This window comes from Leguminivora glycinivorella, chromosome 25, assembly GCF_023078275.1.
Source record: "Leguminivora glycinivorella isolate SPB_JAAS2020 chromosome 25, LegGlyc_1.1, whole genome shotgun sequence".
NCBI lineage: Eukaryota > Metazoa > Arthropoda > Insecta > Lepidoptera > Tortricidae > Leguminivora > Leguminivora glycinivorella.
The window spans coordinates 5,592,383-5,607,077 of record NC_062995.1 but is presented as its reverse complement, the minus strand read 5'-3'; the positions used below and the strand labels follow the sequence as shown (position 1 = coordinate 5,607,077).

Sequence of the window (14,695 nt, the reverse complement as noted above, 5' to 3'; positions counted from 1 at the left end):
ACCGATCGAATGCTTAATCGGTCGGAAAATGGTCACTTTCCCTCCAACTACAGATACGGTTTATTTAACCTTTGTATAATTTATTCAAACTTGTTTATATTTTTTCACCACAGCACCAACTGGTAAGGCTTACTTTGCTATTCGAAAACAGATAGCAAAATTGCATTTTATCCACAAGTGCAAAGTAATTTCGTAAAAATTTTAACTTAATATCTTGAGCTGGCACTGCTGGCAGGTAGAATTTAACTTTAAATTATAATTTTGAATTAAAAGTATTGAATAAATTCATAGATTTGATTTAGTTTGACGTTTATAGTTAGTATTTTATTCGTGTTGGTGTGGTGAAAAATTATGGGTTTCACTCGGGGAAAAAGTTTGTTTAACCTTCGTGTCTTGAAACCCTTACAACGCTCTAGATTCTACTTCTCGAATTACTTCAATATTGGAATCTTTCGCTTGCTCGGGTATCAATATTGGCACGTGCGGTTAAACAACAACTTTGCCCCCTTTAAAAAAAATAACTATTATTACTTCACCTGTGCCTTGCCTTATTTATAGCAAAGAGGATCGAGTATTAAAGAGAGTTACTGTCAAAGTAAAATGTATAATCATAGTGCATAGACTGCCATCTCTCGACACAGGCTTAAAAATTTTAAACCTTTTTTTTTGCTTTGAGGTACGTTTTTTTTTAGACTTTATCCGTCTACACCAAAGACATATATAACTCCGTATAGACAGATAAAGTCTAAGAAAAAAACGTACCTCAGTACCATACAGAAAAAGGTACGGTGGCCTAGATGGCATTACACCTTTGGGGTACGCTTAACACATATCAAGCTAAGAATATGGGCCAAATTGTCAAAACTGAGGTTCAAAAGTTTTAAGCCTGTGTCAAGAGATGGCAGACTATGCACAAGTGATTACACATTTTACTTCGACAGTAACTCTCTATAATACTTGATCCTCTTTGGTCTATACGGAGTTACCTATGTCTTTGATAAAAGTTTGACAACGAACATAACCTCTCTTTTCTAAGTCGCAATTATACCCCGGGATGATTGACAATGCCAGGGCGCATGCGCGACCACGTGCTCGTTCATTGACCTTCACACCGCTCACGCTTGACCGTACAGTCAGCAGATACGTACGTACAGATTTGTTCACCAGGGACATATGCTAGACAATACAATCACCGTCTAAAGCGGATCAAGTAGCAAGTAGTAACACTTCCGAAACTACCATTCTGTAACTGCTTAAGTGCGTTTTCACATTATCCGATCCGATATCGGATGTCGGACCGATATCCCATACATTACAGGCGCCATCTTGGATTTTTCTATTGAAATCCTTCCGACATCCGATATCGGATCGGATAATGTGAAAACGGTCTAAGACGACACAGGAGCGAAAATGCTAAAATAGAAATTGTCTATTAAGAACTCAGTTAAAATATATTTCAAAAAAATCTTTAAAATCGAGGTTCCGCTCTCGACTGTTTCCTCCTTCAAAACTTAATCAATCGGAACGAAATTTGATAATTGAATAACAATGAAATAATCTGTGTCGAACCGTTTAGCTTTTTTGGCTAATTGTTACCAATCTTGAGTATCACACCTTTTTTTGCGTCATAATGAAAAAGGCCGTTTTTTTTAGCAGCGCTGTTAGCCTAGCGGTAAGGACGTGCGACTTTCGTTCCGGGGGTCGCGGGTTCACAACGGTGACACCTCGCCATTCAACGAGGAAATATTGACGCTGAGTAACAATAGGCTAGTTTAAAATAAAATTATATTTTTTTACAATCCTGATATAATACAAAGCCTTTCAGTCGAGTACTATGTTTAGACCACGAAGCTTGCTGAGTGGCCTAATAGTGAAAAGCTTAATTATATCACTATTGTATACAATGCGAGAGTGAAAAGCTTAATTATATCACTATTGTATACAATACTTTTTCTATGAGTCATCATCTTCATCATCAATGGACGAAAAATATCATCATTTAAGTTAAAAATTAATGTTGATAGCGTCGTTCACCGTTGTATCAACATCGAATTACCTGGCAACCAATTGTTTGTAATAACCGTCTCTGATTGGTCGATTACGCGGTAGATAAAAAAATGTGTTTCAGATGCAGAAATATTCACCAGGTATCGCAAATTAGTATAGAACTTGTATGAAGTTCTATTTTTGAATTTTTTTCAGTTAACTAAAGTGAAGTGTAATGAATTATTATAGTTGGCTAAGTGTCAAAGACTATCCAATCCAACACTGAAAAGTCAGCACTTATAGTTTAGTCTGTGGTGTCCTAATTGACAGATTAAAGTCGACGAGTAGAAAAAATATTTTTATGCAGATCACGAAATAAAGCACCATATAATTAGAAGAAAAATAGGAGAGTAGTTATATTTAAACATAATTTATATTTAATAAGTCAAAGAGAAAGATATAAAGTAAATGAATTGACCGTGACGTCACTCCTCAGTATTTCATAGTAATTCCATATTAGCAAATCGTTTTGACAGTTCTTAAAAAGAAGCTGATTTGACTAGTAGGAAACTAGCCTATTGTCAGTGTCAAGTGTCAATATCGCTGTAGCTGTGGCTATTTGCCCACTTTTACCACACTTCGGACACTGGCGATCAAATATATTGAAAGAGGCGCATTCTTAGCACACAGTCTTAGCTCGTGTAGGTGAACGCGTACTATGCTTGTATGAGTGAAATATGACAGGTCGACTGTTCGGGTTCGTGACAGGGTAACTGTGAGGTAACCGAGGGGGTGGGCGGCACTTTCAGCGGGGAGCGGGAGTGGCCATACTGTACGATAGTACTCTTTATTATACTGTGCTTTTAAAGTTTTTTACTCGTTTTACAAGCTAAATTTAATATTGCTGACTGTAGGTAGGTACACAATACCCATCCTTTATAATATAATATTTAGTAATTTAAAGTAAAAGTCCAAATCGATATTTCAGAATTAAAAAGAAAGAGTGAAAGGAACCGCCATTGTCAAGTAAAGGCATCCCCAGACGAAAACTACTAGCTTTACGATAGTGGCCGGGGGGTTTGACCTCGGCGAAATGTCGCTTTCCAGCTCTAAAGGGTCCTTAGTGCGTTTTTACATTATCCGATCCGATAAATAATAGTATTTTATACAATCGTGATAAAAGCTTTTCAGTCGAGTACCATGTTTAGGCCACGAAGCTTGCTGTGTGGCCTAATAGTACGGTAAGAGAGTGAAAAGCTTAATTATATCACTATTGTATACAATACTTTTTTATGAGTCATCAATGTCATCATTTTCATCATCAATGAACGAAAAATATCATCATTCAAGTTAAAATTAATGTTAATAGCGTCGTTCACCGTTGTATCAACATCGAATTACCTAGTAGCACCCAATTGTTTATAATAACCGTCTCTGATTGGTCGATAACGCGATAGATTAAAAAAAAATGTGTTTCAGATGCAGAAAAATTTGCCAGGTATCGCAAATTAGTATAGAAATTGTATGAAGTTCTATTTTTGAAATTATTACAGTTAACTAAAGTTAACTAGGTATAATGAGATATTATAGTTGAGTCGGAACTGCCATAGAGTATCAAACACTGAAAAGTTGGCACTTATAGTTTAGTCTGTGGTGTCCTAATTGACAGATTGAAGTCGACGAGTAGAAAAAAAATATTGCATGTAGGACCGATATCCCATTTAACCGCCATCTTTGATGTTTGCCTTTGAAATCCTTCCTACATCCGATATCGGATCGGATAATGTGAAAACGCACTTATAAGATAAATAAATAAATGTTATAGGACATTCTTACACAGAATGACTTAAAGTCGCCGTTAATAGAATTTGTGAACAATGTAAACAAACCCATATCCCAGAGTCGCCTTCTACGACACCCACGGGAAGAAAGGGGGTGGTGAAATTCTTAACCCGTCACCACACGGAAGGGTTGGGTTAAATTGTGGCGTAGGCGAGAGCCTGGCAACCTGTCACTGCAATGTCACAGTTTCGTTTTTCTGACAACCCCTTATTTGCCAAGAGTGGCACTGAAACTTGGGCGGTTTCATGTGCTCTGCCTACCCTTTCATGGGATACAGGCGTGATTGTATGTATGTATGTATGAATGTATGTAAACAAACCTTGTAGTCAAAATGTCTTTAATTTCCATTCTAACTCATCAGATACTGGCTAAATCCATGTGTTATTAAATTAATACATCTCACATTATTATTTTATATAATGGTTTGTTTACATTGTTGACAATTTCTTTTATTATAGTTATGATTTAAGTAAAAAAAGGACGTTGTTATCTTATCTTAAACGCTGGAACAAGCTTAAAACCAGTGAGCAAAATAGCTATTACAGATGAGGTCCCTTTAGGCATAGAATGCTACAAATTTTCCATCTTCGCGACTGCTCGGTTCATAATTATATGAGACGTTATATAGATAAACTAACCACAAAATTAAAATTTTGAAAAAAATACCCGACCGCGACATAGTGGACCGATTTTCATAAAACATGGCTAAGAACATTCCCGAGTAACTCAGCTTTCAAACAAAAAAAAACTTAATCTAAATCGGTTCATCCGTTCGGGAGCTACGATGCCACAGACAGACACACACACAGATAGACAAACAGACAGACACGTCAAACTTATCACCTCGTCGTTTTTGCGTCGAAAAAAAGGAACCTCATAGGTGTCGGCGCTTAAAACTGATGGTTCATAGTACGGAGGTGGTACGGAGAAAGTGTACAGCGCCACCAAACGGTCATTTTTAGAAACAAAAAAGTTACACATCTTCAGAACACTGAAACTTTCATATGATCTGCCTATGCCTACCCTGTTTGGGAATACACGTGTGAGTTAGGTCCGACTGAAAAATCTGAAAATGTAGTTTCCATAATATCCGACCGAAGATTTGTTTACATTTTGGCTGAAACTAGAGAAAATCTGTCCACCATCTAAACCACAGTATAATAAAGAGTACTATCGTACAGTATGGCCACTCCCGTTCCCCGCTGAAAGTACCGCCCACCCCCTCTCGGTTACCTCACAGTTACCGCCTGCCAAAAACGCGAACTATCGACCTGTCATATCTCACTCACACAAGCATAGTACGCGTTCACGTACACGAGCTTAGACTGTGTGCTAGGAACGCGCCTCTTTCATATATTTGATCGCCAGTGACCGAGGTGTGATCTGGGTATGTGATCTGTGTGTTAAATTGTTAATATAGATAGAGATAGTCCGATCAACAGGGCGTTGGGTGTTTAGTGTCTACATTATTTCTCCCGTCGTGTCTGTTTCGCTATACTTACAGATAATAACATAGTCCAGTCAAATGGGTGGTTGCACTGTATTTATCCCATAATTACTAAGTGCATTGCACTGAGGTTTAGAATTATAGCTTTATCAGTTCTTCACTCAAATTTGTGTGTTCCTGTCTGTGTCTAGTGTAAACTTAATTTATTTCGATACCTATATCTAATTTTGTATTGAATTCTGACGCTTTATTAGGGCTTAGGACCAATTTTATAAATAAATAAATAAATATTGGGGACACCTTACAACAGATCAACAGCCGCAAACTAAGCAAAGCTTGTACTATGGGTGCTAAGTGACGATATACATACTTATATAGATAAATACATACTTATGTAATACCTACATAGAAAACATCCATGACTCAGGGACAAATATCTGTGCTCATCACACAAATAAATGCCCTTACCGGGATTCGAACCCAGGACCGCGGCTTAGCAGGCTGGGTCACTACCGACTGAGCCAGACCGGTCGTCTGGCGTCGGCGTCAAATAAATGAATATTGGGGAACACTTTAACGCCGTGGCTTGCGTGGGCGACGGTCGCGCGATGGTCGCGCGACGGCGATGCGACGCATACAAAATCAAACCTTATCGATATGGAAGTAGACGATGCGATGAGACGCGACGGCGACGGTCGCGCGACCGTCGCCCACGCAAGACACGGCGTAATACAGATCAACCTAGCCCTAAACTAAGCACAGATTGTACACAAATAAATGCCCTTTATGGCTGGCCCTATTCGTTTTAGTATGTAAAGAACGGCCTAACGTTATATCATTTATCACGCGACCATGCTTGCCTGCCTGGATTATATCTATCAAAATGTAATCGCCAGAAAGTAGGTCAAGTGTAAGGTGAACTCGTTGCTTATCCGTGCACGATTTTTCAATCCCTTATGAGGAAAACAGCCGTAAGCAATCAGGGTAAGCGAGATTATGATTTAATTTTGAGTTGTGATGGCGCGCTGTCACACCACGTTTTATACATAATTATAACATTTTATAACAGCCCAGTGTGGCACCATAAAAAAATAGGCGAGACGACAAAAAAAACTAATTAGTTCGTCAGTTAGATTATCAAAGAATTTTAGACACGTATTTTTTATTTTTTCTCGTAAACGAAAAATGACGACGGTACAGTGCGTTGAAGTTTCGCGTGACGTCACGCCTAGGTACAATGTTTACTTAGAAGTGACGTCACAAGCCCCCACTCCGGAACTTTGATGCTCTATATCTTTGTATTTTTCATTAATTAGAAAAAGCGAAAAATATGTGTTCAGTATTTTTGGACGATCTAACTGACGGACTAAACAGAATGCCATGTTTTATGTAGTCGTCATCCCTATTGAAGCTAAAGATGGCGTTATTAAGCCATATTATAAAACTCGGTAACACAATAGGGAAGTTTATGTAATTTATGTGAAAACTTTTAGAGAACAGTTAAGTAACTAGGTCAGACGTGGATTGAAAAACATGAAATATCCCTCTTGGGACGCTATTTAACCTCGTTTGACAGTTTTTTAAACTCCGAGAGTAAGCGAGGGGTGTCAGATTCTTTGGCAGCCATGTTTGTATTTATCTGTGGCATAATCCTTGAACATATGTTTTTTTTTTAATTAAAAATAAGTTTTAAATTAAATATTAAAAAATAAATGTCATAAACAAAGGAAAAGTGACCAAGGCCTCCAAGTGTTCCGAACTGGAATCAAACCAGCGTACTTTAACCGGACGGATGCCTGTAAAACCACTCGGCCATTGGATCACGAAAGCAAGGGTCGAAATTTTCAAGTATATGACACAATTACTGAAGGCTTGGCGCCCCCCAAATAAGTAAAATAAGTTTTTTTGGCGTTGGTTCTACATATTTTATAAAAAAATAATGCTTTCATTTTGCAGAGTTTAAGAATAAGAATGTTCATAACTACTTCAAATCGATTAGCAGAATAGTAGTTCTCAAGATATTTAGAAATGTGACAGACAGATGGACAAAGTTGCACCATAATTCCTTTTGTAACTTTTTGGCATGGAACCCTAATAGGTTCATCTGTGTAAGTGTGTCGGTTTTTATTTTAACGTGACTGTTATGAGATCCTACTCCGATGGGTCACTGTTTTCTCAGACGATGGAAATATCTAATTGTAGTACCTAGTACAAATACTATTTATTAATAGCATCATGAAATACTACATAACATAAGAGTCTGGGAAAACAGTGATAGAATTTTGCCTCTATTCTCACTACGAGTATTTATATTGGTAGGTATATACGTATTTTACGAACTTAAAGTAGAACTAGAAGCAGCTATGGTTATCTTGGAATTCCCGACATCACGAAATAAAATTGACTGTTTCATGTTATAAGTTATTGACTGATCTAACTGTAGGTTCAACATGACACAGGTCAGTTCAAAATAGGTCAGTATAGGCTACGCATTAACAATTGGAAGTTTTCAGGGCACAACCAGGGCGTTTAGGTCAGCTTGTCATATGTAGGTCGCCCAGGGCGTTCCAGATACCGCCATGTTTGGTTGTCATGGCAACGCGCAGGCGTACCACGCACTGCGTCGCTCGGCGCGCGGGATCCAAAATGGCTGAAGATTTTTGCACGTTAGAGTAAAATAGACTATGAAATTGGTAGGTAAGGGCGTTTTTATGATTTGGGAAAGGGATATGTGTTGTTTTTAAATTGTTAGTGTTTAGAGAGTTCTAAATAAGAACTTAATTTTGTTAAAACATAGTTCGTTTTGGTTTTATGCTGATATAAAACTAGTTAGGTTTTGCGGTTATACAGAGTGGGACCTGTAACAAAGGCGAATAATTGAACTGTAGGCTATTCTCCTTATACTGATCAACATTTGTTCAGTGACTTTTAAAAATTATGAAGTCTCTAAATTTTTAATTTTTCATACAAAATAAATATTAGCTTCAATGTACGCCATTATTGTTGTCATTGACGTTGTCTGTCACACTTTAGACTTAACAGAATTCGCAATACATTACCTCTTAGAAAAAACTTTCAAGGGTGATAAAAATCAAAATACAAGTTATTTTTAAAAGTCGCCGAACAAATGTTGATCAGTATAAGGAGAATAGCCTAGAGTTCAATTATTCGCCTTTGTTACAGGCCCCACCCTGTATATGCTTGGTTTTGTTTTGATCAAAGAGGATCGAGTATATATGTCTTTGGTTTTGATATAAAAAATGCAATTAATAGAAGTCCTTATTTTGCCACGCTACTGTTTTTTTTTCTTATATCACAACCATAGACTATAACCCAAAGCGTAAAAGTGCTAGTGATTAAATCCATGACGCCTCAAGTGTTATCGATATCGATAGAATTTTCAAAATTATAATAAAAAATATAATAAGTAACTCACTTTAATAGTAAACATATATATGAGTTAATTTGACAATTTTTTAAATTGTATTTAAAAATACCAAAATGAATTCAAGAAATCTGGGTCGTTCATTAAATTAATCAACTAAGATTTAGATAAATAAAAAAAACCGGCCAAGTGCGAGTCGGACTCGCGCACCGAGGGTTCCGTACAATTTAATACCTCTACGCGTTTATGAGGAAATGGGTAGTAAGGTTAAAATTATTAAAAAAAAATATATTATGTGATGTAACTAAAAATTTATGGTTTTCGTAATTTTTCCTTTATCTATGCTATAAGGCGTTGCTTCGTACCAAATTTCAAGATTCTGAGTTCACGGGAAGCACCCTGTAGGTTTTGATTCCCTTGCAAGTGTCGAAAATTTGCGGCATAAACGGCTGTATCTTTTGATTGCGTTGGCTTAGAAGTTTGATTTTTTCACAGCTTCAAGGGACAGTAGACCTGAGTAATTGATATAAATTTCAGCTTCATACCTTCACGCGTTCCTGAGAAAAAGGGTCTTGACAGACGGACGGACGGACAGACGGACAACAAAGTGATCCTATAAGGGTTCCGTTTTTTCCTTTTGAGGTACGGAACCCTAAAAAACATAAATCTTACCGTAATACGCCATGTTGCTCACCAAATGTTGATTGATCATTTTTCACAAAAATAACTAAGCACAATATGATTCAGTATAACATGATTTCACTTATCGCACTGAAAATGAACACTGATTGAGAAAAGTGGAAATATTTTATTATATTAACACTATTTATATTTTTTATTATTTTATTTTATTAATTTCCCAGGTTGTTTTGAAAATTCTGAATAATAAAATATTTTATTATAAATTTCACGACAGAACTGTACCCTCTCCTTCAAAAAAGTGGTCGAAGAAAAAAAATATTTCTTCATTGGTTCCGAAATGATCGCGTAACAAATGTAACAATATACAAAATTATTAAGAAAAATCTTGTGAAACATTTTATAATCTACATGTTTTGTTATGAGTTATCTTGAAACATCAAATTTTGGATCACGAGCACGTTCACAAGATATGCACAAAAAAAGAGATAAACTCTTATGCTCAGGCTCACACTGGGTGTTATAAATGTTATACATATAACTAGAGATGCACCGAATATTCGGTTACTATCCGGTATCCGGCCTATTCGGCCCTTATTTTAATATTCGGACGGATACCGGATATTGACGTACTATCCGGCCGGATACCGGATCTGCTATTTTTGATTGAATGATTTTGGGGTAAACAAATTAAATGTAATAATACTTATAATCATAAACCTTTGTTATTAAAAAAATAAAAATTTAAACAAAAACGGACTCCGCGCGAAGTTCACTACCAAACAAGTCAAAACCTGCACGACGCGCCTGCTTAAATTGTAGGTATTGTAGGTAAATTTCTGCTGTCCGAATATTCGGCGGCCGGATACCGAATATTCGGCTAAACAACTATTCGTTGCATCTCTACATATAACATTGTGTAACAGGGACAGCGCGCCATCGTGCTGTCCCTATCACATCATGTTATACATATAACATTTAGAACAGCCAGTGCCCGTGTGGTGACGGGTTAAGAATTTCACTACCCCCTTTCTTCCCGTGGGTGTCGTAGAAGTCAACTGTGGGATTTGGGTTAAATTGTGTCGTAGGCGAGAGGCTGGCGACCTGTCACTGCAACGTCACAATTTTCGTTTCCTTTCAACCCTTTAAGTAATAAGGATGACGACTACATAAAAAATGGCATTCTGTTCAGTCCGTCAGTTAGATCGTCCAAAAATACTGAACATGTATTTTTCACTTTTTCTAATTAATGAAAAAATACAAAGATATGGAGCATCAAAGTTCCGGAGTGGGGGCTTGTGACGTCACTTCTAAGTAAATGTACCTAGGCGTGACGTCACGCGAAACTTCAACGCATTGTACCGTCGTAATTTTTCGTTTACGAGAAAAAATAAAAAATACGTGTGTGTCTAAAATTCTTTGATAATCTAACTGACGGACTAATTAGTTTTTTTAGTCGTGTCGCCTATTGCCAAGAGTGGCACTGAGACTTTTAGTAGTTTCATGTGCTCTGCCTACCCCTTAATGAGATAGAGGCGTGAATGTATGTATGTATGTATAACAGCCAGTGTGGGAGCACTATTAGGACGCCAAGTATTTCGTGCGAGCCGCGTCATCGTGAACCTTGTTGGAATGCACGAAGGTTGATATTTGATATTGGGCTGCAGCTGCGCGCGTCAGTTGACGTCTTTGGCGGTCAAAGGGTTAAAGCCAGGGAATAATACAAATAAAACATTTTAATTGTGGCGTTTTACGATATGGTAAATAATAATACTTATGATGGGTATTTTTTTTAATTATAAGCAGGGAGCGTACTTTTCGTGCCGATGACATCAATTTGACGTCACGCTCCATATAGGATGATCACAAATTGTTTTATTGTTAATTATTAATCATTAGTCATCAATCATTTTAAGTTATGAATTTCTTTGCATGGTAATGAATGCAAGAAGGATGGTGTGCTTTACGTTAGAGAGAAATTCTCTTTTCTACGTCTTTATTGTAATGTGTTGTTATCAGTACTATTTAATTAAATTTATTTATAAAAACAAATCAAATAATTTTATTCACGTTTCACATTTCAAGTAGGTATTATTTATGCCACATGTAAATGGACTACTGTATTTGAAGTAATTTGTACACGATTAAAATGATTGACGACCAATGATTAATAATTTACAATAAAACTATTTGGGATCACCCTATACGGAGCGTGACGTCAGATTAATGTCATCGGCATGAAAAGTACGCTCCCTGATTATAAGGCATACAAGCAAACGAATGACTTTATAGTGCAATTACCTACGCTACAAGAGTGTGACCCGTGTCGATTTAAAACACTCCCTACGGTTGTAGGTATTTCAATTTATCAAAACCAGCATCAAAACTCGTTTCGAATTTCTTCTTGGCAAGTGTATCGTACGACGTTTTTAGTATTTATACAAATAGTCTTTTAAAGTGACAAAAAATGTATTACTTTGCGAACTAGTGCGGTAAAAAAAACACCAAATGTACTGAAATAATACATTTTCAGTATAGATGGTGTTTTTTTACGCAATAGTGCGAGAAGTGGTACATTATATGTCAGGTCGAAACATCGAATGGCCATCTGTACTGAAAAACGTCGTACGATACACGTGCGAAAAGGAAATTTGTAACTGATGTGGACATTTAAAACACTCCCTTCGGTCGTGTTTCGAATTTCCTTTTTTATGCACTTGTATCGTAATGTACTATTTCAGTACAGATGGTGTTTTTTACGCACTAGGGCGAGATGTTAATTATATGTCAGGTCGAAACTTCGAATGGCTATCTGTACTGAAAAACGTCGTACGATACACGTGCAACAAGTTAATTTATCGCCACTCGTTTCAAACTTCCTTTTTTGCACACTTGTATCGTAATTAACTATTTCGATGGGTAAAAAAATCATGTTACGGCCGTCGATTCGATTTTCGTCACTGTTTTATTATCTCTATTCCATCATCTCTAGTTAACAGAAAGACCAATACCAAACCTTTGGCACACCTCGGACACTGGCGATCAAATATATGAAAGAGGCGCGTTCCTACACACAGTCTAAGCTCGTGTAGGTGAACGCGTACTATGCGTGCATGAGTGAAATATGACAGGTCGACTGTTCGCGTTTTTGACAGGCGGTAACTGTGAGGTAATCGAGAGGGGGTAGGCAGCACTTTCAGCGGGGAGCGGGAGTGACCATACTGTACGATAGTACTCTTTATTATGCCTTTGGTTTCACTAATTATAATTATAATCTGACTCACATCCTGTCTGATCACAATAATGTCACACAATCACGTATTGATAACATTATCTTATCCGATCGAACACGATGTATTGCCGTATGAGAAGATAACAAAAATGTGGGAAATATCACACGTGAAGTAATACAAGTAATAATCAATTATACCTAATTGCAATTGAAATTGAGCTTTGATTTTTAGATGATAGTAAGTAATAAGTATAAATAATAGTTATTACTGCTTAATGCTAAATGCGTTTATCACTGCTTCCAGTAGTTCCACAGGTGGTAAATCATCTTTATTACCAGATTCACCTACTTTTATCAATTTTTAAGCAGTTAATTTGACTTTATTCAAGGTCAAATTACTTTACCCACTAGTGGATAAAATGCGTTTTTACCCGCTGGTATTAAAGGACAAAACACGTGTTTCCGAGCTAGTGAGGGGAAAATAAATAAATATTGGGGACACCTTACAGATTTTGTTTTCCATAAACTCATATCAATGGCATTGCCTATTTGCCTATAACCTTAAAGGACTGTTTGAATGATAAGAATCTGAATGTACTTAGATTTATAAAATTAATTAATGTATATAAAAAATGTAATTCTCTTGTGGTCGCTAATGACCTTGTTAAAAAGCGACCTAAAATAAATAAAAAAAAACAACTATAAATTTGATCTTTGCTTCAAATCACGAACAGACAAACAAATATCACAACAAAACTGTAGAATCCGTCTAATATAACTCCGTTTTCACACTATCCGATCCGATATCGGATGTCCGAAGGATTTCAATGGAAAAATCTGGATATCGGTCCGACAGCCGATATCCGGATTCGGATAGCCGGTTCGGATAATGTGAAAACGCACTAACTCTGCACTGTTTTTAATCAATAATAACAAAAATTGAAATAACATACATACATACAATCACGCCTGTATCCCATAAAGGGGTAGGCAGAGCACATGAAACTACTAAAGCTTCAGTCCCACTCTTGGCAAGTAAGGGGTTGAAAGAAAATGAAACTGTTACGCCGTGGCTTGCGTGGGCGACGGTCGCGCGATGGTCGCGCGACGGCGATGCGACGCATACGAAATCAAACCTTATCGATATGGAAGTATGAGACGCGACGGCGACAGTCGCGCGACGGTCGCGCGACCGTCGCCCACGCAAGACACGGCGTGACATTGCAGTGACAGGTTGCCAGCCTCTCGCCTACGCCACAATTTAACCCATATAACCAATAACCCATATCCAAATCGAAATAAGATGTCATATCATCTTATTTCGATTTTTAATTTATATTATAGTAGTGCGACTACATAAAAAAACACAAGTCAAAATATTTGTTAAAATAATTTGATTTTCCCCTCACTAGCTCGGAAACACATGTTTTGTCCTTTAATACCAGCGGGTAAAAACGCATTTTATCCACTAGTAGGTAAAGTAATTTGACCTTGAATAAAGTCAAATTAACTGCTTTAAAATTGATAAAAATAGGTGAATCTAGTAATAAAGATGATTTACCACCTGTGGAACTACTGGAAGCAGTGATAAACGCATTTTTTGCGTGGTAGTTTCCTCGCTATAGTGAGGGGAAAAGTTTTGTGTTACACTCGGGTGCAAATGTATTTTACTTCTCGTGTGTTAAAAAACTCGCAAGTTCAGGATTCTATTCTCGAACCACTCGCTTCGCTCGTGGTTCAACTATAGAATCCTTTCACTTGCTCATTTTTCAATTCCACACTCGGCGTTAAAATACAACTTTGCCCCCTTGTATAACAAATAACTATTGTTCCCATAGTTGCAATAATAACAACTTTAATGCTGACTGAACTGACACTGTACCTTAAACTTGACCCGATTGCGGTTCATTTGTAAACTGATCTTGCATTTATTTGTATGCATCTGCAGTTCTTATAACACAAGAAGCAGTTTATATGAATACTAGCTTCTGCTCACGGCTTCGCTCGCGTTACACTGAGAGAAAATACAACCAGGGGCCTATTGCATAACAATTTACAACTTGTATTACAAGTGGAACTCTCTTTCTTATAAAATGAATTGGAGGGGGACTACCGCTTGTAATATGAGTTGTAAATTGTTATGCAATAGGCCCCTGTTTTCATG

The 14,695-nt window shown here is 37.1% G+C and overlaps 1 protein-coding gene across 2 annotated transcripts in view; it reads right to left on the bottom strand.

Moving 5' to 3' along the window:
* LOC125239476 (translational regulator orb2) overlaps positions 1–14,695 on the bottom strand; it is a 119,672-nt gene that overhangs the window by 41,633 nt on the left and 63,344 nt on the right. Inside the window, exon 2 of one of the 2 annotated variants that reach the window (XM_048147090.1) lies at positions 9,333–9,431. The exons of the other annotated variant lie outside the window; for it this stretch is intronic. Within the exon in view, the coding sequence (XP_048003047.1) occupies positions 9,333–9,372 (40 nt within the window). The 5' untranslated portion in view covers positions 9,373–9,431. The remainder of the gene's footprint in view (positions 1–9,332; positions 9,432–14,695) is intronic. 2 annotated transcript variants of the gene reach the window in all.